General features: G+C 41.8%; 1 protein-coding gene across 1 annotated transcript in view; it reads right to left on the bottom strand.

The window, feature by feature from the left end:
• Positions 1–26,833, bottom strand: part of LOC126183298 (lisH domain-containing protein ARMC9-like) — a 242,578-nt gene that overhangs the window by 5,723 nt on the left and 210,022 nt on the right. The window contains exon 16 of the mRNA XM_049925137.1: positions 13,887–13,935. Coding sequence (XP_049781094.1) covers positions 13,887–13,935 — 49 coding nt within the window. The remainder of the gene's footprint in view (positions 1–13,886; positions 13,936–26,833) is intronic.

Genomic DNA, 26,833 nt, shown 5'->3' on the forward strand with positions numbered 1-26,833 from the left:
TACTGGCATGAGAGTATGTGATGCATCCATCAGGGAAATTTCCGATTTTGTGGGGAAGTGTTTTGGCAGTGTAATGAGTGTGTGCAGAATGGTTCACAGAAGACCACAGAATATGATGATATGCATCAGGCCACTTCAACCAAACGGCATTGCCGGATGCAGCTGCGTCCTCCTCAGCTCTGCCACAACAGTGGAACACATCATACACTATCAAGGATGATAGTCCATCACCATTTATTACGGCATGGGTTACGTGTGTGTCATCCAGTTCTCCATCTACCTTTGACGAATGTACAGAAACACGCTAGATGGCAACGGTGTGTGGAACAGTATCACTGGGGAAACAAATGGCATCAAACAGTGTTTTTGGGTGAATCCAGATACTGTCTGTTTGAAACTGATGGCTACATTTTGGTTCACTGCAGATATGGTGAAGTGGAATCACAGTGACTGCATTCACACAAGATATACAGTGCCAATTTGAGACCTTATTTTTGAGAACATTCAAGCCGTTAGCATTCATGAAGTTGTAGCACCTGTTCCGTTCACTGCCGCCACCTACCAGCATGGTGTGAGGTCTGAAGAGGGTCTAAAATGTAATAAAATAAATAAGTTTCTTGTGGTTGTGACTGTCCATGTTCATTTTCAAGGCCTTGTGGTGTGGGATGCTATTTGGTACAACCACAAATCACAGTTAGTGCATGTCCAGGGCACTGTGACCAGCGTGATGTGCGTGAATCACACCCTGCGATCTTTAGGCATACCCTTTCTCCACAACAAACCAGATGCCATTTTTCAGCAAGACAATGCATGACCACATGTTACTGCAGGAACAGATGCCTTCTCGGTGTCACATGCTGTCAGCCTTTTGCCCTGGCTCGCCAGATCACCAGACTTGTTGCCAATCAAAAATGTACAGAACATGTTGAAACGCAGCACTGTGACCCAATGCCAATCACCACAGATGAACTTTGGAACCAGGTGAATGCAGCATGGATGGCTATACCACAAGACACCATTCGTGCTTTATATGCATCAATGCTATCACACCTGGAACAAGTTATCAGGGCCCATGGCAGAACCTGTACCTACTAGCAACAGGGCACATGCTGAACCGAGGTGACTGAAATGCTAATCATTTCTGCAGAACATACTAATGTACATGCCCTCTGAATATGAACATCCTATGTCTAGTTGTTCAATGTGTTATGTTTTTTTTTCTGAACCATGAGTGTGGAGCGCTCTACAGACTTGTCCATCACTGACAACAGACAGAGTACACTCATTAGTTAATAAAATTGTCCCACTTTGTAATGAAGCAGTATGGAATAGTTCCAATTACTCTAATATACTATACTATTTTTTAATTGGTTTTTCTTATCTAATAAATATGCAAAATTTTGTACATGAATTCTTAAAATTCTTTTAAAAGTGTTTTTTCTGATCCTTATTGTCTAAAGTACAGGGTTTGGAGAAAAATATGGAAACATGGCGAGAAATACGTGGTTGAACATAAATACAGACGGTAGCCAAGCCTGCAGGTCACACTGTTCTGTTTGATCATGAACGGCAGCTGTGCAATGTCTTCAATACATTGCAAGTGTCAGTTATGGTCAGAAAAGTGTTCTGTGTAGTAGTGTGTGCGTTATGTTGGAGCTAATTGAATTCCAATGTGGGCAAGTTGATGGTTCTTGTACGATGGATGCTTCCATAACCAAGGGAGGCAATGTGTTTTTTGTTTTGAGAGGCACCGTACTGAACATTTGTATCACAAACAAGGAAGTCTGCAGCTTGTGGTCTAGGGGCTAGTGTTGCTACCTCTGTATCACAGGGTCCCGGGTTCAATTCCCAGCCAGGTTGAGGATTTTCTTTGCTCGGGGACTGGGTGTTTTTGTTGTCCTCATCATATCATCATCATTATCACCACCACCACCACCACCACCACCACCACCATCACCACTTGTGAGAGTGAGAAGATTGGATTGTGAAAAGAAAATAGACTGTATAAAAATTGGGACTTTGTACGGGTGCTGATTACTGTGCAGTTGAACACCCCACAAACCAAACATCATCATCATCATCATTATCAGCATCACAAAAAGGGAAAGTGAAAATACATCATCCACTAAGTCACAATGGAGATGAAAGTGTGCGTTGAGTGATCATGACAGTCACTGAAAAGGATTGTGAAGAAAACTAACAGTATGACGGCTCCAAAAGTCGCTGCAGAACTGAATGTCACACCTGCAAACACTGTCAGCACCCCAACAACACAAAGGGCACTCCAAAAGCAGAGAATTGCAGGGCGAGCTGGAATTCCAAAACCACTCATCAGTGATGCAAATACATATAACAAGAAAACATGGCTCCAAAGCCATGATCTATTGGGCAATGGAAGAAAGTCATTTGGATGGACGGGTCTTGTTTCACACTGTTTACAACTTCCGGCCAAGTTTATGTCCCAAGAATGAAATATGGTGGGGGTTCAGTGATGATTTGGGCAGCCATATGATGCTATTTCATGGACCTGATGGTTACTCTGCAATGTTACATTACTGCCAAGGATTAGGTGACCATTTAGGCTGATCAGGCTGGATTCCAAGATGACATGGCGCCTGTTCACACAGCTCACATCACCCAGGACAGGTTTTGTGAGCATGAAGATGAATTGCCACATTTCCCCTGGCCACAACAGTCACAAGATCTCAGTATTAATGAGGCTTTGTGGCATACTCTGGAGAGTAGAGTGTGTGACTGCTATAACACCTCCAGCATAGTTACCAGAATTTGCCACTATTTTTGGAGAAATAATGGTATAAAATTTCCGTGAAAACCATACATGACCTTTATTTATCCATTCTGAGATGACTGTAAGCTGTTTTGAATGCCAATGGGTTTCCTACACCGTATTACACATGGTAATGTTTTGACCATCCCATATGTACCTTGCATTTGACTGAATACAATGATATAAATATTCCATACAAAAACTTTTACTTAAGAAAATATTCAACATTTTGATTCAGTAGAACCACATGCACCTAAAATTCTGATCCCATTAATTCATGATTAATGTACATAATATAAAAGCCATGTACTGGTTCCACGTACGGAACACTTTCATCTTCTTTCAAAATTTTGTGGTTTAGGGAATATTACTATTCAGAAATGTTATCATAAACAACAGAGGGGTGCTCAAATTGTAGAATGTAAATCATTCAAAAATTTTCAAATAATTTATGGGAATGCAACTGGGGACTGTGCCTTGAAAATTGCATGGTGTTCACCTGTCAAAATATCGGTGGTTGTTGAAGACGTAACCAAGTGGCATTCCCATAAGTTGTCTGAACATTTTATATACAAGGAGAAGCTCAAGTTTCACATCCAAAAATTCCATTTTACTATTTTAGCCCTAATTTTTCTGTTAATAATAATGTATATTATCACTAGGATTTATTAAATATTTCCAATATAAGACATTATTTCTAGAACGATCTTGGTGGGCTTTATCAGAAAATGCAGGAGAAATGTGGATGTCTAAAAATCCACCCATAAAAACAGAAAACAATAGAAATGCCATTTAAAGAATACATAGCCAATAGTCAAACAAAATAGCATCATTTTTATATGTGTGTAAGTGTTGGCTACAATTCAGGTCTCTTATGTTTTTATTAAATATGTAAGTGATTCATATTTTAACATTTTGTTAGTAAATTGTTAAGATTTTCTACACAAGTCTTTTAATAGACATCATGGACAGTGGCAAAAGCAGTAAACCAGGATCAAAACTGTGTCTGTTCTTTCAGCCATGTCTCAAAGAACAGACACCACACTATATAATTAAAGTGATGTCGGCCAATGATCCCTTCACTGCAGATACACACCAAGCTCAAACTCTTAGGGGAATTGGCAAGATACCGTGAATAATTAGGCTAATGAGCAAGGGCACTACATCAGTAATGTGAAGTGTAAGTTGAGAATTTGGGTCTGACAGGAGGAGTGCTAGGGTAGTCTGGATGGTTGTGCCCAGATGGTGTAGTGGTCAGTACATCTGCCTAGTAAGCAGGAGATCCGGATTCGAATCCTGGTCTGGCAAAAATTTTCATCTTGTCCCACTGATATGAATCAATTACCACTGGCAGCTAATGTCTCTAATTCCTTTGTGTCTGGGCACTGAACCACCACTGAAGTCAGTCTGTGTTACATATACAGTCAAGTCACTGCCAGACACAGCCAGGTTAAGTCAGAGTGCCTCTCCACTACCAGTTATATTTTCAAATTGAGAATAGTGGTGAAACATTATTAATTGCCACTCATATAAATAGATCAGATTCTGTAGAGTCTATGTAGGTTACTGACATGATTATGCAAAATGCAGTAAACAATATGAACTGTAAGCTGACCATATGTGATGATTGTGAAATACATTACTTTGACTGCAATTTAAATTTCTGAAGTGTCACCTCAGTTAGTCTAAATCCTTACCACTATCAATTTGATGATTAACTGGATCACAGAGAAGACATCATAGTAGGCAAACTGGTCAGTAATGTTACCTCTTCAAAATGAGTGTAAAAAGTGTTTGTGAACATCTGTCTGCAGCAGATAGTAGTATATTCAAAACAGGTACCTTTTTACAAAGACAAAAAATAGCTCCATTAACTCCATGTTTTAGGAAAGATGACAGAAAATGAAAAAATTTAGGCCAGTCTACCTTCTCCCAGAAAAGGGAACATAATGTACAACAAAATGATAAATCTGAAACAATAAAATTTACTTTTTTTCAAAAATAAAAATGACCTCTTTTTAGTCCCAGTTTATCAGCGTATCTGCACACTTCCTTGAAGAAGTGATAAGTGGTATGGAGAACAAGGAACATGTAATTATTCTGAAATATTTTTGATTGTTTCAGTGTAAAATATCATTAGATAAAGTGTGAATTTTGGTGTTAGATGTACTATCCACGAGTTAAAATATTATACCTGAGAGTGTGACAACAGTTAGCAAGTGTTAAAACTCAGATGTGAATAAGGATTTGAAATCACTAACATCAATAATATCATACATTAAGATTCCATACTAGGACCACTCCTGTGTTTTATATACATTAACAGTATAAAATATTACTGTCTTAACACAGTGTAATGATTTATGCAGATGACTATTGTTTGTAAAAATGAAGTATATGAGGATTATTGATCTGCTGTCACAGTAGTGTAAATGAAACAAAGGATACATAGCTTTCAGGAAGTCATATGAAAAAAACATGAGTTGGGGTTCACATGACCAATGTTTTTCGAATCCATGTTGGTTAGCATGGAGAACATTCTGTTTGAAATACTTCACAATGTTTAAGCTCAGAATATGTTCTAAGATTCTACAACAGGTGGATATCAACCTGTGTGGATCACTTTTGTTACCCTAGTCATATATGAGGGTGACATATGCTTAATTCTAACCACTGGGCACAGTTTTTTATTCAAGGGAGCAATGATTATTTTTATTGAAATGGGAGCTAACTCAACTGCAAATACTGTACAGAATATCACATCAATCAGTGGGTTTTGGTGCCTTATTTAATTTTATTGATTTCTCCTTAGTCTCACTGAAACTAAGATGTACATCACTAATCTTTGAAGTGTGTGACAATTAACCAGAGACAGCATTCCTGTATGTTATTTTGTAAAGCAAAATATAAAAATGGTGTTTATCACTTCTGCTTTTACACCACTATCCTCAATTTTACTTACTGTATTATCCGTAAGTGTCTGAACAATAACTTTTGTGCTACTGTCAGATTTTACATATGACTAGAGTTGCTTTGGGGTTTGTGGGAGACTATCCTATAAGATTATGCTACAGTGGTCATCCTGCTTTACCCTTTTGATTCTGAAGTTTTCATTCAGTAACTCCATATCTACAGCCCTATGCTTTGCTTTACAGATATTATGCTGTAGTTCCTCTTTCTTTTGATGTTCCTTTACAGTATACCATGGATGGTCCCTCCAATTATGAACAGTCCTACTACGTACATACACTGATGAGCCAAAATATTATGACCATTGACCAACGTGAGACTGAATGCTGCCTGGTGACACTGCAAACATATGATACAATAAGGACAGTATGTAAGTGGAGTAGAGGTGAAGTAAGAATCATGATAGTGACAACATGAGCTGTAGATGGGGAAATCCACTGATATAAATGACTTTGACAAAGAGCAGATTCTTATGGCCTGGTTCCTGGGAATGAGCATCTTAGAAAGGGTGAAGCTGGTCATCTGTTCACATGCAACTCTCATAAGCACCTATGGAAAGAGGTTGAAGGATGGTGAAACCATGATTAAGTGAGAAGGTGCTGGACAGAATACAATGGTGGTGCAGTCACAAGCATTTTGGACAGCACCATCCAGGGCACATTGTTGAACATAGAGCTCTGCAGCAGCAACTCCCACCTGTCCCCATGGGCCTACAATACGGTCAATTATGATTGCAGTAGGCATAGGATCATCAAGATTGGACCATCAATCAATGGAAACATGCCATTCTGTTCTATGAATCATATTGCTTGTTGCACTGAATTGACGGTTGTGTCTGGATACACTGTCATGAGAATGAACAACTGCTCAAAACATGCACTACGGTAAGGACGCAGTTTTGTGTGGGCAGTATTATGCCAGGGGGGACATTCATCTAGGCTTGGATGGGATATGTGATAGCAAGTGAAGGCACCATGACAGTTGTGTACTATGTGAGCATTATTGTGGATCATCACTTCATGCTTGATGTCTCTTGATAAGTAATATCATCTTCTGGCAGGATAACTGTCCATGTCACAATGTCAGGGTCATGCTATAGTGGTTTGAGTATCATGACAATGAACTTATATTAATGTCTTGGCCTTCAAATCCACCTGATCGAACTCAATGGAACACATCCAGGACATTATCAGGCACCAGCTCAGTGGCCAAATTTCACAAGCCCATAATGTTTGGGAATTGCATGACCTATGCATAGACATCTGGTGCCATATACCTTCAGAAACCTACCAAGGACTTTAGCAGATTCATGCCATGCGGAACTGCTGCTTCATTGTATTCCATAAGTGGACCAACATACTGTTAAGATGATGGTCATAATGTTTTGGCTTCTCAGTATATCTATCCAACACTTGGTCAACTATTCTTTTATACATGAGGCACATTCCCTCATACTTCTATGTAAAGCTAAATGTTTTGAGTTTCTCCTAAAGATATGACACTACTGTTTTTTATATAGTTTAATGAACGTATGAATATTCCTGTAGGTAAGTAATGGTTGAGAATTATGAATGATTTAGGAATAAAGGAGATGACTCACTGAAAGACAGAAGCGCTGTATTGTCGATACATAAACAAACAAAAGGTACTAAGCTTGACTTGATTTGGGAATGCATTTCCTTTTTCAAGATTGTAGGAAGAACGTGCACACAAACACAATCAATCTCAGTCACATGCACACACCTGCCTCCCTACATTGGGCTCAGTTGACTGCTAGCTCTTTCTTGGCCCACAGTGAGTGTACTGGGGTGAGGTGGAGGTATGGGTTGAGGTGGGGTGGTATGCAGGATGGAGAGTGGCGGGAGGCAGGGATGGGGTTGAGGTGAAGTGGCTCATGGGAGAGCGAGGAGCCATCTATGGGCTAGGTAGAGCACAGGTAGAAGGGGTAGGTGGCAGATAGCTGGGCACTGATTTCACGGAATATGGTTTGAGATGATAGCACATAACTAACTGATGTGAGGACACAAATTGGGTTGGGGTACTGGGGCAGGGGATGGTGTGTGTGTGTGTGTGTGTGTGTGTGTGTGTCACTCACTCACACACACACACACACACACACACACAGTCACGCATGCACAAATTAATGGGTGGGGGGAGTGCAGCAACATACCTTATGTTTAGGACTGGACTGTTACAGGAATGAAGGATGTGCTGTAAGAATAGCTCTATTCTGCACAGCTCAAAAAAGCTGGTGGGGGGGGGGGGGGGGGGGAGGATCCAGATGGCACAAGTTGTGAAGCAGCCATTGAAATCTCACATGTTGTCCTCTGCTGCATATTGTGCCACTGGGTGGTCCACCGTGTTTTTAGCAACAGTTTGGTGGTGGCCATTCATTCTAGTTGACAGCTGGTTGGTTGTCATACCAATGTAAAACACTGTGCAGTGGTTGCAACAAAGCTGGTATATAACATGGCTGCTTTCACAGGTGGTCCAGCCTCTGATAGGGTAGGATAAGCCTGTGACAGGACTGGAGCAGTTGGTGCTGGGTGGATGGATTGGTCAGGCCTTGCATCTGGGTCTTCCACAGGGGTATGTCCCATGTGGCAGGGGCTTGGGGGTAAGAGTGGCATAGGGGTGAACCAGGATGTTGTGGCACTTGGGTGGGTGGCACTACACGACTTTCAGAGAGGTTGGAAGTATCTTGGACATTTAAGAAGGTGGCACGATGGGTGGAGGAGGACCAGATGAACTGGGTGGGAGAGAAGGTGTCGAGATTGTGGAGGAATGAGCAGAAGGTGTCCTGGCCTTGTGTCCAGATTGTAAAGATGTCATCAATAAACCTGAACAAGATGAGGGGTTTGGGGTTTTGGGAAGCTAGGAACTTTCCTCTAGATGGCCCATGAAGAGGTGTCATGGGAGGATGCCATGCAGGTGCCATGGCTGTGCCACAAATTTGTTTGTATACCTTCCTTTTAAAGGTAAAGTGTTATGGAATAGGATGTAGTTTGTTAGGTGTACATGGAATGTAGTGGTGGGATTGGGAGCTGCAGGACACTGGGCAAGGTAGTATTCAATCACATCAAGGACATAGGCATGAGGGATGTTAGTCTATAGGGAGGTTGCATCAAGAGTGGCAATCAGGGATCCGGGAGGTACAGATGTGGTGATAGTGGAGAGCTGGTGCAGGAAGTGTTGGTACCTTTGATGTGAGAGGCTAGATTTTGGACAATTGGTTGGATACGTTGATCAAGAGGGGCCGAGATTCTTTCAGTGGGGACACTGTAACCAACCACACTGGGATGTCCAGGATTGTTAGGTTTGTGGATTTTGGGGAGCATGTAGAAGGGGACTGCATAGTAACAGTGTTTTGCGGAAGTAGTGGAGGTGGTGCAGAGATGCCTGTGCCATGGAAAAGTGTTTTTATATAACCAGGGAAAGAGACTGGCTCCCCTCTATTGTCCTTCCCTTTCTTTCTCTTCTGTTTCTTCCTTCTCACATTTATGACACAATCCATAACAACGGCGACACACATGGTCACACATAACTTTTGTTACACCCAGTAGTATTGGCTGTGTCTGTTATGACAGCCGTGCAGTGAACTCCACATGCCATGTGACTCCTGATAACAACATAACACACTTCTAGCAACTCAAAATTTTCCCCACCTCACATACCACTCCCGATGTGCCTCTCCTTGTTTTCTCTTTATTCTTACACGTGACAATAAATCATGCGTGATCGAATTTACTTCACATGCGATCACACCCCAGTCACAATACTACCCCTGCTGCCAACACAATTCCTCTCATTCCTTACACACATCAATGTTATTCAACTCCCCCTACATCTCCAAACAATTATCCAAAACCTAGCCTCCCACATTAAAGATACCAACCACCACTGACACCAGCTCTCAAACACCCCACACCATTACCTCCTGGATCACTACTGATCACTGTTGATGCACCCTCCACACACACCAGCATCCTTCATGCCCATGGCCTTGCCACGATTGAACACTACCTCTCCCAGCACCCTGCAGATCACAAACCCACCACTTCATTCCTTGTATACCTAATGAACTACATCCTAACCCATAAAATTACTTCACCTTTCCAGGGAAGTCACACAAAAAAATTCTTGGCACAGGTATAGGCTGCCGCATGGTACCCTCATATGCTAACGTAACTTCTTCATGGGTCACCTAAAGGAAACATTCTTAGCTTCCCAAAACCACAACCCCCTCATCTGGTTCAGGTTTAGTGATGACACCTCATTCCTCCACAATGTCAACACCTTTTCTCCCATCCACTTCACCTGGCCCCCCCTCCACCCATCATGCCACCTTCCTAGATGTCAATCTGCTCCTCTCAGATAAGTTCTATCTACACCTCAGTCCACATCAAACCCACCAATCACCAACAGTACCTGCACTTTGACAGCTGCCACATGTTCTACACCAAAAAATTCCTCCTATACAGCCTGTCCACCCATGGTAGGCACATCTGCAGTGATGAGAACTTCTTAGCCCATTATGCTGAAGGCCTCACAAAGGCCTTCGCTGACAGGCAATAGCCTTCAGACGTAATTCACAAACAGATCTCCCATGCTATATCCTCACACACAACTGATCCTCACATCTATCCCAAGAACCAACCACAAAGAAGCACCCCCCCCCCCCCCCCTTGTCACCCAGTACCATCCCAGACTGGAACAACTAAATCACATCCTTCATCAGGGCTTTGGTTATCTATCATCATGCCCTGAAATGATGGACATCCTACCCAAGATGCTTCCAACACCTTTGAAAGTGGTGTAGCACCAACCACACAATCGCCACAACATGCTAGTTCACCCCTATGCCACTCTTACCCCCAAGCCCCTGCCACAGGGAACATACCCCCATGGAAGACCCAGATGCAAGGCCTGACCAATCCATCTACCCAGCACCACCTGCTCCAGTCCAGTCACAGGCTTATCCTACCCCTTCAGAGGCTGGACAACCTGCGAAAGCAGCCATGTTATATACCAGTGTTGTTGCAACCACTGCACAGTGTTTTACATTGGTATGACAACCAATCAGCTGTCAACTAGAATGAATGGCCACCACCAAACTGTTGCTAAAAACATGGTGGACCATCCAGTAGCACAATATGCAGCAGAGCACGACATGTGATATTTCAATGGTTGCTTCACAACCCGTGCCTTCTGGATCCTCCCCACCCCCACCACCACCACCACCACCACCACCACCAGTAGCTTTTCTAAGCTGTGCAGATAGGAGCTATCCTTACAGCGCATCCTTCACTCCCATAACATTCTTGTCCTAAATCTAAGGTAACTCACTGTCCCCACCCAGTGCACGCGCATGTGTGAGTGTACACCATCACCTGTCCTAGTAACCCCATCCAGTTTGTGCCACCATGTCATTTAGTTGTGTGATGTTATCTCATGCCCTAGCCTATGAACTGAGTGCCCAGCCATCTGCCACGTGCCGCCAACCCCCTGCCCCTTCTACCTACATCCCTAGCTAGCCCACAGATGGCTCCCCACTCTGCCATGCATTGCTAGATGCTTCGCCTCAACCTCCTCCCTGTCTCCTGCCTCTCCCCATACCACATACCATCCAGCCCCACACCCCTACCTCACCCCAGTAAACTCACTGTGGGACAGGAAAGAGCTAGCTGTCCACTGAGCATAATGTAGGGAGACAGGTGTGTGCATGTGAGTAAGTGTGTGTGTGTGTGTGTGTGTGTGTGTGTGTGTGTGTGTGTGTGTGTGTGTGTCCTACAAGCTTGAAAAAGGAAATGCATTCCAAGAGCTAGCCAAGCTCTATATCTTTTGCTTGTGTACAAATCAACAATGCAGCACTCCTGTCTTTCAGGGAGTTGTCTCCTAGATTTCTACTTGTTTTCCTTGGTCTTTGTACTTATGTAATCATTCTTGTTACAACTGCCCCATGGTAACTGATACCAGTTATGAGCAGACTTGAGCTTACTGTTTAAACAAACAAATACATCACTCCAATTTCTTATTAGTCTATCCTTCAGATATTCACTTATTAGATTCACTCTAAAAATCTGAAGACTTTCAATTTGAGGTTTTAGTATACTTGTTGTCACTAGTATTAAGTGAGCTTCACTGCTTTTTAGGAGAATTTCAAACTGTGAGAGTTTGTTGCAAATGTTTTGGTAGTTGATCATTAAGATTTTAGTAGCCTCATCTTGGTGGGCATTTCATTAGGTCACAAATGAGGTTTCCTGCAGGTATCATTATCCACTCTGAGTGGGGAATTCCCTAGTAAAATAAAACAAAAAGTTGTGTTCACTCCATAGCCCAATCAACAAAGGAAAATTAGGCACAAAATACATGTAGTCACACATTTTTGTACAGTCATAGGGACAGTGTAATGAATAACATACTAAAAATTCTGATCATTGGGGTGTGAGTGTGAAGGTGGGTAGGAGTTTAAAGGTCATTTTGTCATGTTTTTCTTGAGTAATTCAAAAACAATGGCTTCTAGCAAAAATGCTTGCCAGTGCAAAATTAAATTACACTAAATTTCCTACAAAAAAGTCTTATTCAGTTTTTCATTAGGACTAATAGTTTCCTTATTGCAGGGGATAGAAAAATTGCAGATTATTAAAAATTGTGATTTAATGGTATAAAATTAATGTATATTGTTAAGTAGCTTTGGTTAAGAATAAATATTAAAAGGCTGTACCACATGTAAGTGCAGTAAAAGCACATTAAGGGATAAATTGTGTTCTGGGGGTGTAACAGCATGAAAAGTTTGAGAGTAGAAACACAAGGGAATGTAAGTCGCTAAATTGTGGTATGTTTTCCTTCTTTGTAGGTTTGCAAAATGAAAAGCATGCAGACAATTCCCCATTCTCCCTACTGCACTACATCACAAAAAGCAACTACAGGGTGTTTCATAAAGTTAAACTGACCCTTCTGCTGCCTGCCTTATGAATCACTTATGACACAGTGTGCGTACATGCACGAGGGTATTTATTCCACAAAGTGCATTAACATTACATTAAATACAGATCTGAATTACTAATATTAACACAAGGAACACATTTGGACAGAATATAAGTAAATTTCTGCATGCTGTTCTACAATGATAGAGGGGAAATTAGTTCTTAATCATCTGTATGGCAGCTGTAGCATTCTTCCAGGAAAGGCAACTTCCCCCACCATGAGTGCAGCTTGCTTTCCAGTTTACACAGACTATACTTCCCTGGAATTTCCTGTCCATTTCTCTCTTGTGAATAGACAAAATAACTTCACTGAGCTTGTGTTTATATAGCAGAGCTATTTTCAGTTTATTAACGGGAATATTTACTTGCAGTTGTTAAAAGAACTCTTATGTAAAAAATCTCAACAGGTGGAGCTGTCAACTTCTATCATACCAAAGAGCCTGTTCCAAGTGTAGCATGTTGTCAATATATATTTGACAATGTTGATTTCATTGCCTCCACTATCAATGGCTGGAATACTTTTCACAGCTTGACACTGTCGAATTTACCAATATTCTGTCCACATACTTTTCTTACATTTGTGTAAAGCAATTTAGGTTTCTTGTATTTTTTTTCTTTTTAGATATTGCACTCAAAAGAAGGTAATATTTTTCAGCATTCTTTTTTTTTCACTTTTTAAAAAGTAACAAATACTGAATAATAATTACAGCACATAGTTAAACAGTTATCATTAACTTCCTTGGGTGAAGGGCTAGTATTAAGCATGTTTCATCAGTTGTTTCCACTTTTGTGTGCAAAAACCTAATTATAGGATGCACTCTTTACTTAGCAGGATTTCAAAATGGCAGGGTAACTCTGGACGTACTTTTCATCACCAATATTAAAAGTGGCACAATTGATATAAGCTGATCTGGCATGTCACACACGCAAAGGAGGACTTGCATCTTTACTTTTCAAGAAATCATTGTTTTTCACATGACTGCCATAACCTGTGAAATAATGTGAATACTTACACTAACATCACTGACTGTAACAACCAATAGAGTAAATGTGCAATCTGAAGAAATTTTACTTTCACATTAAATAGATTTCATGACAGTGTTTCAAGATACAATTAAATTATGACATGATTTTTAACTTACCGTTCTTCACAGACAGATGAACAATCTTCTGCTGCTGTTGTTCCTTGTACTGAAACATAAACAGATATGTTTATTTTTTAAGGTAACTAATACCTGTCAAAAATGCAAACTTTAGACAGCATCTTAGAGTGTCGCCAGATAACACTGGAGTATCAGTTCATTAAAGGTACGCCACACACAGAGAACACTGACTAACCCCACACTGCTCTGAAACTCAAGAAACTGTTGCACAGTATCATCATTAATGGAACAACACCATTTGGGCCCTGTGTAGTTGTACATATATGAACTAATTCTGGTACAAGCCACCTGGAAGTAATCCCACAACGATCTATCATATATATGACCATAAAATTCAATAACATAACACTGCTTGTATGGTATTTCTGACTACCAAATATACTTATTTCATCAGCCTGAAATTCAGAAAATAAGAACAAATGGATTTCATTCGTGTCTTTTCTTTTTTGTGCTGCTTGTCTTGTTTCAGCTTAACACACAGTTTTATGACATGTTTTCTGTTCCTCACGTAATACAATTTTTTCAGAGAGTACCTCTTATTTACATTAACATAACTAATTTCAATGTAAAGAAATGTGTGTAATTACTTCAAGAATTATAGATCTTTTGAGAAATTCTTTTATGTTGTGTGTTTTGTAGTCTCCCTCTGAGGTGGGAGCCAAAATTGTATCTCTGCTGCTGTGAAAAACTAGCCAAGAAATACATCAATGCTTGGAACTTCCTGACAGATTAAATGACATGCCAGTCAGGTCATCAAATTTGGACCATTACTCTCCATTGGAAGGCTGTACCAACTAAGGTACCCAAGCAAACATAAATGAGCAAATTAAAGCTTCAATCTGACATTACCTCTCCCATAATCTTAAAACAAAGTGAAGGTCCAAGTTTGACTCATAGTCCAGCATCCACATTTAATCTCTCATAAGTTACATTACAGAATTTCATTTTAGACACCAAAATTGGCTAACTCTCCAGACTTATGTCACCCTTGTCAATATCATTTTTGAGTACATCCTTTGTCACACTCACAGTCAAGGGAACAAGTATTTACTATTCTAACTTATCCTATCACTTCTTTTAAATATGTTCATGTTCATTGGGACAAATAATTAGCCACTAGCATAATGGGAGGGATGTAAAAAAGACAATTGTTCAATTATCTCAAAAGGAACATTGACTCAAGAATAATATAAAATTATGAGATGGAATTGCTGGCCAGAACTTTCCTTACTGCTGATACATATATATTAAAGTATATAACCTATCCAAGCTCTCAGAACTAACAGTTTCTTCTTTGTAGAGGAGACAGGGATAGTTTGAGGAAGATTAAAAAGGATGGCCAGGTCGCACAAACTCTAGGATGAGATAAAAGAGCCTCTTTTGCATATATTGTCGATGGCTCAACTGATAAACAAAAATATACAGTTTCAATGCAACAAACAGAGAGAAATAGAAGTTTCTTCTAAATGATAATCTAAAAATATTTAAGTTCTGTATGTAAATGAATATTTGTTTTACAACAGATAAACATGTACCACTAGGATTTGATGTTTTCAAATAATATGTTGTACTTAGGGACATAATTTTGTGTGGTGCAGAGTGACTACATAACAGAAATCAAACCTAATATGGTAAATGTATTCCTTTGAAACAACTAAAGTTTCTGTGAGTTATCACAGATGGAAATTATTAAACTGTGCATCTACAGATCATTGAAAAGAGCTTTTACTTGTTGTAATCATGAAGGTTTTCTAAAAGATCTTAATTACTAGTCAAAATGCTCATTTGTGACTCATACTCGCAGCTTTACTTGGTCATGTGAATGTTAAAATTAATAGTGCAAAAATGTATCAAGTGTTTAGCTCACTGATGTCACACAAACAGTACATACTGCTGCAATACACAGAGAGTGATGGGAAATTATGAGTGATGAAATATTTATTGGCAAACAAAAATATGAATAAGTGTTGGATAGTGGTTTTATAGACTATTAGAAAAAGAACTGGAGCCTAAAAATGACTGAATAAACATTATGCAATCAGTGAAAACTAAAATATAGGAAGACTTACTGAAGAATGCAGCATCATCATTTTCAGTACATGCAAAAAGTGGTTAACTATGGAAAGATTTCCTTTGGTAATAATGAAAATGTTTGAATCATTTGACCTTAATACCACATCTAAGAGGTAAAGGCACATATGTCCAATTTCCACAGTTTCATTGTAAGACTGTGTTTGTGACACTAAGACACTGTTTCATTCATGGAAGATGGGAGGCAATTCCAGCTCATGACCAACTTAGGCAGTGTTAAATGGACATGCACCCTATTAAGAACACCTAAATTAACCATGAGGTGGAGCAGGACTGCTGCCCTTCTTTCACAAATAAATCTGTGTTTGCATATTGAAAATATGGCCTTATGTTACAATTGTGGAAATTACACTCATACTGCTTTAGCTCTCAGGTATGCAAATGCAGGTACTGCTATGAATTCGTATTGACAAAAGAAAAAGAAAAGTTAAACCTTAAACAAACACACCAATAATTCAGAATGTAACGAAATCATTAGAACGTGTTATGGTTTTATGGTTGGTTAGTTTAAAAAGGGGGTGAGGGGGACCAAACTGCAATGTCATCGGTCATCGGTCACTTGTTCCTACTAGAACAATTACCCAAGGGAAAAAAGAAAACAAAGAAGACATATGGCACAATAACAGGAGAAAGGAAGAACCAGAAGAATGACAGGAGGACAACAAACACTACAATGGACAAAACAGGACAAGAACACCACAGAGAGATGCAATAAACAAGGAGAAGAGATTAAAAACAAGAAAGCAGATTACCATGGTTGTCTGACCATGAGAATAAAAAAGGAGAAGCCAGCCACTCTGCAACACATTAAAACCTCCACCCTAAAAGCCCTAGGGTGGAGGACACAGAGGGACAAAGGACATGCGCTAAAACTCAGATCAAATTATAAAACCTACCCTCATGAATAAAACATAAAACTAAAGCTGCTGTTGAGGAATTGTCATCCAACACCAATGGTAGGGTGCTGGGAAAGCTAAAAGACTGCTGCAGAGTGGCTAAAAGTGGACAGTCCAGCAAGAGGTGGATGACTGTTATTTGGGAGCCACAGTGACATTGAGGTGGGTCCACGTGACAGAGGAGGTAACTACGTGTGAGCCACATATGGCCAATGCAGAGCCAATGAAGGACAACTGATTCCCTGTGAGAAGCCTGCAGAGAAGACTTCCACACATTTACAGTCTCCTCAGTGACACACAGTTTGTTGTGAATATTGTTATGCTGCTTCGTCTCCCAAAGCCAAAAAACCTTGCGGCATAAGACAGAATGCAGATCAGTTTCAGAGATTCCCATCTCCAGGAGCATGTCTGCTTATCCTGTTTGGCCAGCCTGTCAGCAAGTTTGTTGCCTGGGATTCCGACATGTCCTGGGGCCCACACAAACACCACTGAATGATTGGACTGCTCCAGGGCAGAGATGGACTACTGGATGTTCGCTACCAAAAGATGGTGAGGATAGCAATGGCTGATAGCTTGTAAGCTGTTCAGGGAGTCAGAACAGAGAAGAAACGACCTACCAGAACAGGAACGGATGTACTGAAGTGCACAAGATATGGCCACAAGCTCTGCAGTGAATACACTGCAGCCAGCAGCCAAAGAATGCTGTGGAATATGGCCTCTGTGGACATAGGTGAAGCCAGCATTACCATCAACCATTGAGCCATTAGTGTAAACAACTTCAGAGATGCAGAACACGTTAAGAATCTAGAGGAAGTGACAGCGAAGATCGGTGGGGTTAATGGAGTCCTTAGGGCCATGGAAAAGGTCCAGACGAAGCATCAGCCGAGGTGCACAACATGGAGGTGCAAGTGAATGGACCTCAAGTAGAGGTGGTAGAAGGAAGGACTCCAGTTCTGAGAGAAGGGATCACACGCAAAATGCAATCATGTACCCTGACCTGGGCCGCCAATGCGGCAGATGAATTGCCATGGGTGGGAAAAGGAGATGGTAATTCGGATGCTCAGGAGAATTACAAATGTGTGCAACATAACTGGTGAGCAGTTGTGCACATCAGATCCACCAGACTCGTTCTAAAAGCTCCTGTCACTAGGCGAACACCACAGTGGTGCACTGGGTTGAGTAAACGCAACGCGGAGGGTGCCGCCGAACCATAAATCAGACTCCCATAGTCAAGGTGGGATTGAACAAGGGCTCTGTAGAGCTGCAGCAGTGTAGAGTGATCTGCACCCCAGTTGGTGTTGCTCAGGCAGTGGAGAGCATTGAGGTGTTGCCAGCACTTCCGTTTAAGCTGACGAAGCTGAGGTTGCCAAGACAGTCGGACATCAAAAACCAGTCCTAAGAATTGATATGTCCTCACTACAGAGAGTGGATCATCAATTAAGCTAAAGTTCTGGTTCTCGATGAATGGTACGACACCGACAGAAGAGCATGACACATGACTTCACTGATGAAAACTGGAAGCCATAAGCTAAAGCCCACAACTGTGCCTTGTGAGTGGCTCCCTGTAGGTGCCACTCAGCAACACCAGTATTGGAGGAGCAATACAAAATGCGGAAGTCATCCGCATACAGAGAAGGGGAACTGACAGCCCTACAGCTGCTGCTAGCCCGTTAATGGTCACTAAAAATGGAGATACACTCAATGTGGAGTCCTGCAGAATGCCATTCTCCTGAATATGGGTGGAACTATGGGAGGCACCAACTTGGACATGGAAAGTATGGAGCAACAGGAAGTTTTGGATAAAAATCGGTAGCAGGCTCTGGAGACAACACTTATACAATGTGGCAAGGATATGATGTTGGCAGATCATGTCATATGCTTTACATTAGAGATGTGCAAACTGAAACACATAAATGTTTCGAAACAAATGAAACAGTACAATGTAATGTTTCGATACGGTGTTTCGAAACAGTGAAACAGTTTGTTTTGTAATCTAATAAACCTACACATTTTATCATCTTGAATGTCTACTGTATAAGTATGTCCATATAAACACAAATGAGGTGCGAGAGCGCTAATCATGCCGCAGAAAGTATGAAACTATCACTTAGGCAGTTTCGTATTTCCTGCAGCAAATGCGCTGCTTTTGTGTCATGTGACTTTCATACTTTTCAATTGGCTGAGGAAAGCCTTAGCTGAAGACAGAAGAACCACCATGAACGGAACTGGAGGTGGGAGCAAACTGCAGAAACAACAGATATGCTACTGGGATTCCCACATTCCGTTAGTGTGGGTAATATACCCATCCTGCTAATTTCCATGCACACAAAGGGAATCATTGTGGATAATAGACACAGTGACTGTAGACTCACAAATAACGCAAAATAATTCGAATAAATAACAAAATATAACAGAAAAAAAATTGTGTTTCAAGGTGTTTCAAACCGTTACTATGAATTTACGATGCTTCCCGTTCACCATTACACTATCAGTGATATGTCAAACAGATTGCTTGCAATTATACCTACATCAAATTTATATACATGTCTAATAACTGTCACTCTACGCCTTTTTTTATTTGAAATGTTGTAGTCTTACTTGCGTTTCTTAATATGATTACTGTACATGAACAGAGAAGCGTATGTTATAAAAAAGTGTAATTTAACTGAATGATTTTCATGTATTTATTATTTTGAATGCGAATAGTATGCGTTGTTTTATTGTTTGGTTAGTGTTTATAAAGCAGATGTTACGCCATTTCGGAATAGGACAGTCAGCTAGAAACGAAGCTTTATTTTCAGATATCTTAAGCTGCATGCTATTGCTTGTCAAAAATATTTCGACACTCTTGAAAGTGTTTCACGAAGTGTTATGTTGTGTTTCAGTATCTGTGCCGAACCCGAATCTCGTCCGACACAGAGTGGAATGAAACATCACTGTTTCGATACAATTAGTCCGTTCCAAGCACAGGTGGACTGAAACAGCCTTATTTTGAAACAACGATACAGTTTCTGTGTCTGGCTCGAGATCTGAGACAAGGGCGGAATGAAACACCACTGTTTCGAAACAGTGAACCATAGCCGTTCCGAAACACTGAAACAGTTCCAGGTATTGATACACTGTATCGAAACATAGAAACAGTGGCCAAGTCTACTTTACATGAGTCAAAAAAGATGGCAACCAGGTGCTGGCATCTGGAAAAGGCTGTTCGGATGGCAGACTCGAGGGATACAGGTTTATCAGTGGTAGAGCGACCCTGGCGAAAGCCTCCCTGATATTGAGGCAGTAGGCCATGTGACTCCAGTACCCAACCCAACTGCCAACACACCATACATTCCAGCAGCTTACAGAGAATGTTGGTGAGGCTGATGGGCCAATAGCTATCCACATCAGGTGGGTTTTTACTGGGTTTTAGCATCAGAGTGGTGGTGCTCTCCTGCCATTGCAATGGAAAGATGCCACTGCACTAGATCCAGTTGAAGATGATGAGAAAGTATCGCTTGTAGTCAGACAAGAGATGTTTCATCATCTGACTGTGGGTCTGATCTGACCCAGGAGCTGTGTTGTGGCAGTGTGCAAGGGTGCTGAGGAGCTCCCACTCTGTAAATGGGGTGTTATAGGGTTCACTGTGGCATGTAGTGAACAAGAGGACTTTCCTTTCCATCCACCATTTCAGAGTGCGAAAGGCTGGGGAGGTAGTCCTCTGATGCAGGAGCTTGAGCATAGTGCTCAGCAATCGTGTTTGCGTCGGTACAGAGCACGGCATTGATATTAACGCCAGGTGCACTTGTTGTGGTCTGGTACCCAAAAAGACATCTGATCTTCGTCCAGACTCGGGAATGTGATGTATGGCATCCAATGGTCAAGACGTGCATCTCCCAACACTCCTGTTTCCATTGTTTTATAAGCATGTGAACACGAGCACAGAGTCACTTAAAGACTATTAGGTGCTCTAGGTAAAAGTGCCACGTATGTGATTCTTCAATTTCTCCAGGTGTATTTTATGACGAAATAAATCTCAGGTGAACAGTCTGGTATGAGTGTGCATAGGACACAATATTTCGGCAATCGACCACGTTGCCATCACCAGGTGCGCTGATGTAGTGACCAGCGGTGGGCCGGCACCAGTATATATAGGACAATCTCCCTCCCGCTCCTCCCTCAGGCGCTTCCTATGAGTCGGTGCAGTCCGCGCCGCATGCATGGTCCAGGTACAGCGTCCGTTCTCCTGCCGTTTGGGCGCTGCGTCCTTGGTCTTCTCATTCAGGAGGGCCTGCCGGCACCACTCTTGTTATTCTTCCCTCCTCCCCCAAAGTCGGTACACTCTGGGAAATGTGCTTTTTCTTCTTAGTCCGGGTGATCACGGGTTCCCACGCCTTGCTAAGGATGTAACCACTGTCATGATTTAGTTGTGGCTCCCTTACTCTGATCTCTATGGCTTCTTTGATGACACAGTCCCAGTCTTTGGAAGTCTGTTTCAGGACTTTGGTTTGGTCATAATCCATGCTGTGGAGTTCCGACAGGCACTGCTCAGTGATTGCCAACTTACTGGGCTGTTGCAGTCTAGTGTGCCGTTCCTGTTCTCGGCATCGGTCCTCAATGGTACGAATGGTCTGCCCTACGTATACACTACCGCATTGGCAAGGTATCTGACAAACCCCTGATTTACGTAGACCAAGGTTGTCCTTGACACTACCAAGAAGACTCTCAGAAGATTGTTTTCACTTGGTGTTTACGTAAAATGTGTCCAATTTTTCTGGATAAGGCCCCACAAAATGGAATAATAGCCAAGGCTGCTCCTCCTGAGGTTAATCCTCAGTTTTTGCCGGTGCTCCAGGTGTGGGATGTAGAGCCTTCCGAATTTGCCCTTCCTTGTAACCATTCCTCCAAAACACGGTCTTCAGAGGGTCCAGTTCTTGTTGGAGACTGTCCATGTCAGAAACGGTGTGAGCTCTGTGTACAAGAGTCCTACATATACTGGCGCCGGCCCACTGCCGGTCAATACATCAGCGCACCTGATGATGGCAATGTGGTCGATTGCCGAAATATCGTGTCCTATGCACATTCACCCAAGATTTATTTCATCGAGTGCCACTTATGTTGCTGTAGAGCTCACCAACAGTTTTTAATTGCCTCAGTGACTTCCAGCAACCACCAAAGGACTGTCTTTCACTGGGGGGCATTCTAGAGAACAAGGGATCACATTTCCCACCACAGAAATGATTGTTGTAGTGACCTGCTCAATCACAACATCAATGGCACCATGTGGGGTATATTCAATGGTGACAGCAGAGGTAAATGCTACCAAATGTGCCTTGTTTAAAGCCCATTTGGGTAGGTGTCGATGGGCATGACGCCGGGCGAGAGACAGGAAGATGGGGAAGTGGTCACTACCACAAGGGTCAATCATGTGCTCTCCAGTGGATAGATGGGAGAAGTCCTGGGCTACAAATTGATAAATCAATGGCCAGGTAACTACCATGAGCCACACTGAAATGTGTGGCAGCCCCGTTATTTAAGAGGCAGAGGTTGGGTTGGGATGGTAAATTTTCGACATCTCTGCCACGGCCAATAAGCATGGTGCTACCCCACAAGGGGTTATGGGCATTAAAATCTCCCAAAAATAGGAAAGGTTTAGGGAGTCGATCAATCAGTGCAGCCAATACATTCAGGGGTACTGCACCATCTGGAGGGAGATATATGTTGCAAACAGTTATTTCCTGCATCGTCCTTATCCTGACAGCGACAGCTTCAAGAGGAGTTTGAAGCGGCTCAAGTTCACTACATACTGAGTTTAGGGAATAAGTGCAAACTCCACCTGACACACTATTATATTCGCTATGGTTCTTATAATATCCCCTGAAGCCATGAAGGACAGGGGTCCGCATTGCTGGGAACCAGATTTCCTGAAGGGAAATGTAGAAACCAGGTGTAAAGCTTAACAGTTGCCGTAGCTCAGCCAGGTGGTGAAAAAAACTGCCGCAATTTCACTGGAGGATGACATGATCGTGAGACTGGGAAGGCATGAAACACTCAATGAGGCAGTCTATGTCTCAGGGTCACCTGCTGCCACCGACTTATTTCCTCAGCAGGCTATATCCATTGTGTCTGAGGGTTTGGCAAGATCTAGGTCCTTGGTGGACGCCAGAATCTTCACCTCATCCACAGACGCAGAGCTTGTAGGCAGCGGTGGTGTGGGTGCCACCACAATTCCCTTGGTCTTGGGTGTCTTCTTTCTGGATTTCTCTTGCTGATCCTTGGGTTTCTCTGGCTGTCAGTCTCAGGAAATGAGGACAATCGTGAAGCCCTATGACCAGCTGCTTTTGGGCACTTCAGCCACTGGCGGGTGTCATCTTTCCCACTAGCAGAAACCTAGAAAGAGAGTGACCCAAGGGACCCCTTCCTAGCAAGAGGAGCCAAAGAAGACTTACGCTTCTCTGGCTGAGAAGTGGGGACTGGTGTCCCTGATGGTTTGAGGGACAGTGCTCCCGAGGTAGATGGTGTGGGAGCAACAGAGAGGGAAGTGCCCCCCCCTCCCCCCCCAACCATAAAGGGGGCAGGTGTAGTCTTCCGGTTCTAAGAGCCAACTGGAACTGATGGGGCTACAACTGTTCTCATAGCAACAGCATAAGAAGAGGTCATACCCACAGGATGTAGGCACTCAAATTTCCTCTTAGCCTCAGTGCAGGTCAGTTGGTCAAGGATCTTGTATCCCACGATTTTCCTTTCTTGCTGTAAAACCCTACAGTCTGGTGAGCAAGGGGAATGATGCTCTCCACAGTTGACACAGATGGGAGGCAGAGCACATGGAGTATTGGGACAGGATGGACGTCCACCATTTCGACATATGATGCTGGAAGTACAGCGGGAAGACATATGGCCGAACTTCCAGCACTTAAAGCATCACATTGGGGGAGGAATGTATGGCTTGACATCACAGCGGTAGACCATCACCTTGACCTTCTCGGGTAATGTGTCACCCTCAAAGGCCAAGATGAAGGCACTGGTGGCAGACTGATTATCCTTTGGACCCTGATGGACATGCCAGATGAAATGAACTCCTCATCGCTCTATGAGGTGTGCAGCTTGGCGTCAGACTGCAAAAGAAGGTCTCTGTGTAATGTAATACCCTGGACCATATTTAAGCTCTTATGAGGCGTGATGGTAATACAAACATCACCCAGGTTGTCACAAGGAAGTAATACCCATGACTGGGCAGAGGATGCCGTTTTTATCAAGACTGACCCTGACCATATTTTGGACAAGCCCTCCACCTCCCTAAACTTTTCCTCTAAATGCTCTACAAAAAACTGGGGCTTCATCAAGACAAAAGAGTCCCCATCACTCTCATACACACGAGGTACTGTGGTGAATAATGTTCGCTGCCATCCTAAGCCTGGCATTCCTCCCATGGTGTGGCCAGGGAGGGGAATGATTTAGGATCATACTTCCTTGCATTGTACTGAGACTTGGAACGCTTAGAGACTGCTGGTTTTTGATCACCACCAAGTGATGATGTGGTACACTTCATTGCGCATCATTCCCTCTGATACCACCCGCTCTGACCAGGGGACCTCCCCATGGGTGACATCCTGTCGCAGAAAAGACCACCTGGCAGGATGGCCATTGCCAGGAGCTGTGATACCCCAGGGTGACAGGCATCTACTCCTTGGTATACATGGGGAGTTAATGGTGCAGACATCAGCAGAGCGATCCCTGTGTAGTCAGGGGGCTACAACCAACAGGGTACATGGTGACCCCACCACAACGGACTGGCTACCATGCTGGAAATAAGGTGCAAAGAATTCCATGGGCTAAGGATCTCAATGCATGATTGACACGGTGCACCAAGTAAGGCACCCTTCCCCAATTGGCTCGCTCTTCGGGAAAATTTTGAAAAATGGAGGTCAAACCCTACAGGGGACCATCACATAAAGGCCAAAAGGTGTGAGACTCCTCTTAGTCGCCTCTTACAACAGGCAGGAATACCTCGGGCCTTTTCTAATCCCCGGGCCCACAGGGGGCAGAATGTGTTATAAATGTAAGTAAATCAGCCAAGTAAAATATATACTAAAAGCTATATTTAAAATGTAACACAATGGTTTACCAAAAAGGCACAGCAAGTAACTAAAAAGGTGATTGCTAATGCATTTGTCAGCTGAGGAAGTAATAAAATGAAATCTGTTTGGGAAGAAGCACTTACTGCCAAACTGAGTTGGCCTGCAGGATCACATTATGATGTCTTTTGACGTGCCTTCAAAATATTACGGGAAATTATAAATAGCTTTCACACTGAAGACCTCACTGGTCCATTTCAGTAATTAATAGATTGAGTTGAAATAGGAGTTAGTTATTTGCATGTTCCACTGTTCATGATTGCAATTTTTCACTGTGATATTGCTCTTGTTCTCAGTTGAAAATATGATAACATGCTAATCATTTACATGATTTCTTAAGTTTTTATCAGTATTATTAACATCCATAAAGTGATTTATCCTTAGCTATGTTCAATCTCTCTCTCTCTCTCTCTCTCTCTCTCTCTCTCTCTCTCTCTCTCTCTCTCTCACACACACACACACACACACACACACACACACACACACACAAATCTTATTATTACATATCAGAAATTGTTCTAAACAGTAGGAGTTGTGAAGCAGATGCTATTTCAGTTCATGTTTGAAGTTAATTTTAATATCTATTAAACTTTTTACATCAGTGAGAAGGTGGACAAAGATGGCTACACATCTCACTCATTTTTATGCCACATTATGGCTCAGTGAGTCATTTCTATTTCTTATCTATTTATGAATGTCAGTGGTGTTTTGAAATAAAACTGTAATTGATTGTTAGCAACAAACTTCATTAGGTAGCAAAAGTTTTGTGAGACTGTTGTCAGTATGTCCATTTAAAGAACTGTATAAGAGAGGTTCTAAAGTACACACCAAATATTATCCCTATTACATGCTTCTGTACAAAAATCACTTTTTTCCTTAGCGATGAGTTAGCACAGAATACATAAGTCAACTTTTTGACATTTTTGGCTCCAAAATTTGATTTTATCCATAACACAGCAGTTGCAGGTCTTAACACATGTAAGACGATCTGTAAAATGTGACATCCAAGGTTCATACCAATACAAACACCTACAAATTTAGAATATTCCATTTCATTTATTGATTTACCCTTCTCCATTATTTATAATGCTGTTGTCAGGCTTTGTGCAGCAAAGAATTGCATGTACTGTGATGTCTCTATGTTCAGTGACAGTCCATTTGCAGAGAACCAGTTATTAATTTTCAAGAATGTTGAAGTTACTTCATTATGTTGAAATTACTTCATTAGACTTCAATCATCAGCAAAGAGAACTATTTCTGCTCTTGGATATCTGTAGACAAATCATTTACATGTACCAGTATTGACCCCTATAGTCATCTGTAATGGTTACTCCCTGTTCTGAAGGTAATATTTGACTGTGTACACTCCATGAGTCTCTTAATGCTCCATTTACCTGCAAGATTTCTGATACCATAATATTTTTGATTCTATGGAAGAATACTGTGAACTGTGCAATCAAATGCTTTTGATAAGCCACAAACAATACCAGTAGGCAATATTTTGTGATTTAAATTATTTACAGTCTGATTTATCAACTGAGAAATAGCATCTTCTGTGGAGAGACTCTTTTAAATTGAAACTGAGAGTGACAAAGCATTCTATTTTGTGAGGGTGTGCAATGGTTCTTGCATACATAATTTTTTCCAGTACATTTGATGAGGAAGTGAGTAATGAAATTGGCCAGTAATTATTAACATCTGTGTTACAACTTGTTTTGTAAAGATATCTGATGATGCCATATATCAGTCTGCTTGGAAACATCTTCTGTGGCAGAGATACATATTTTACTTGAGATGTTGTCACCTACATAAGATTTATTGT

Source organism: Schistocerca cancellata, chromosome 4, assembly GCF_023864275.1.
Source record: "Schistocerca cancellata isolate TAMUIC-IGC-003103 chromosome 4, iqSchCanc2.1, whole genome shotgun sequence".
NCBI lineage: Eukaryota > Metazoa > Arthropoda > Insecta > Orthoptera > Acrididae > Schistocerca > Schistocerca cancellata.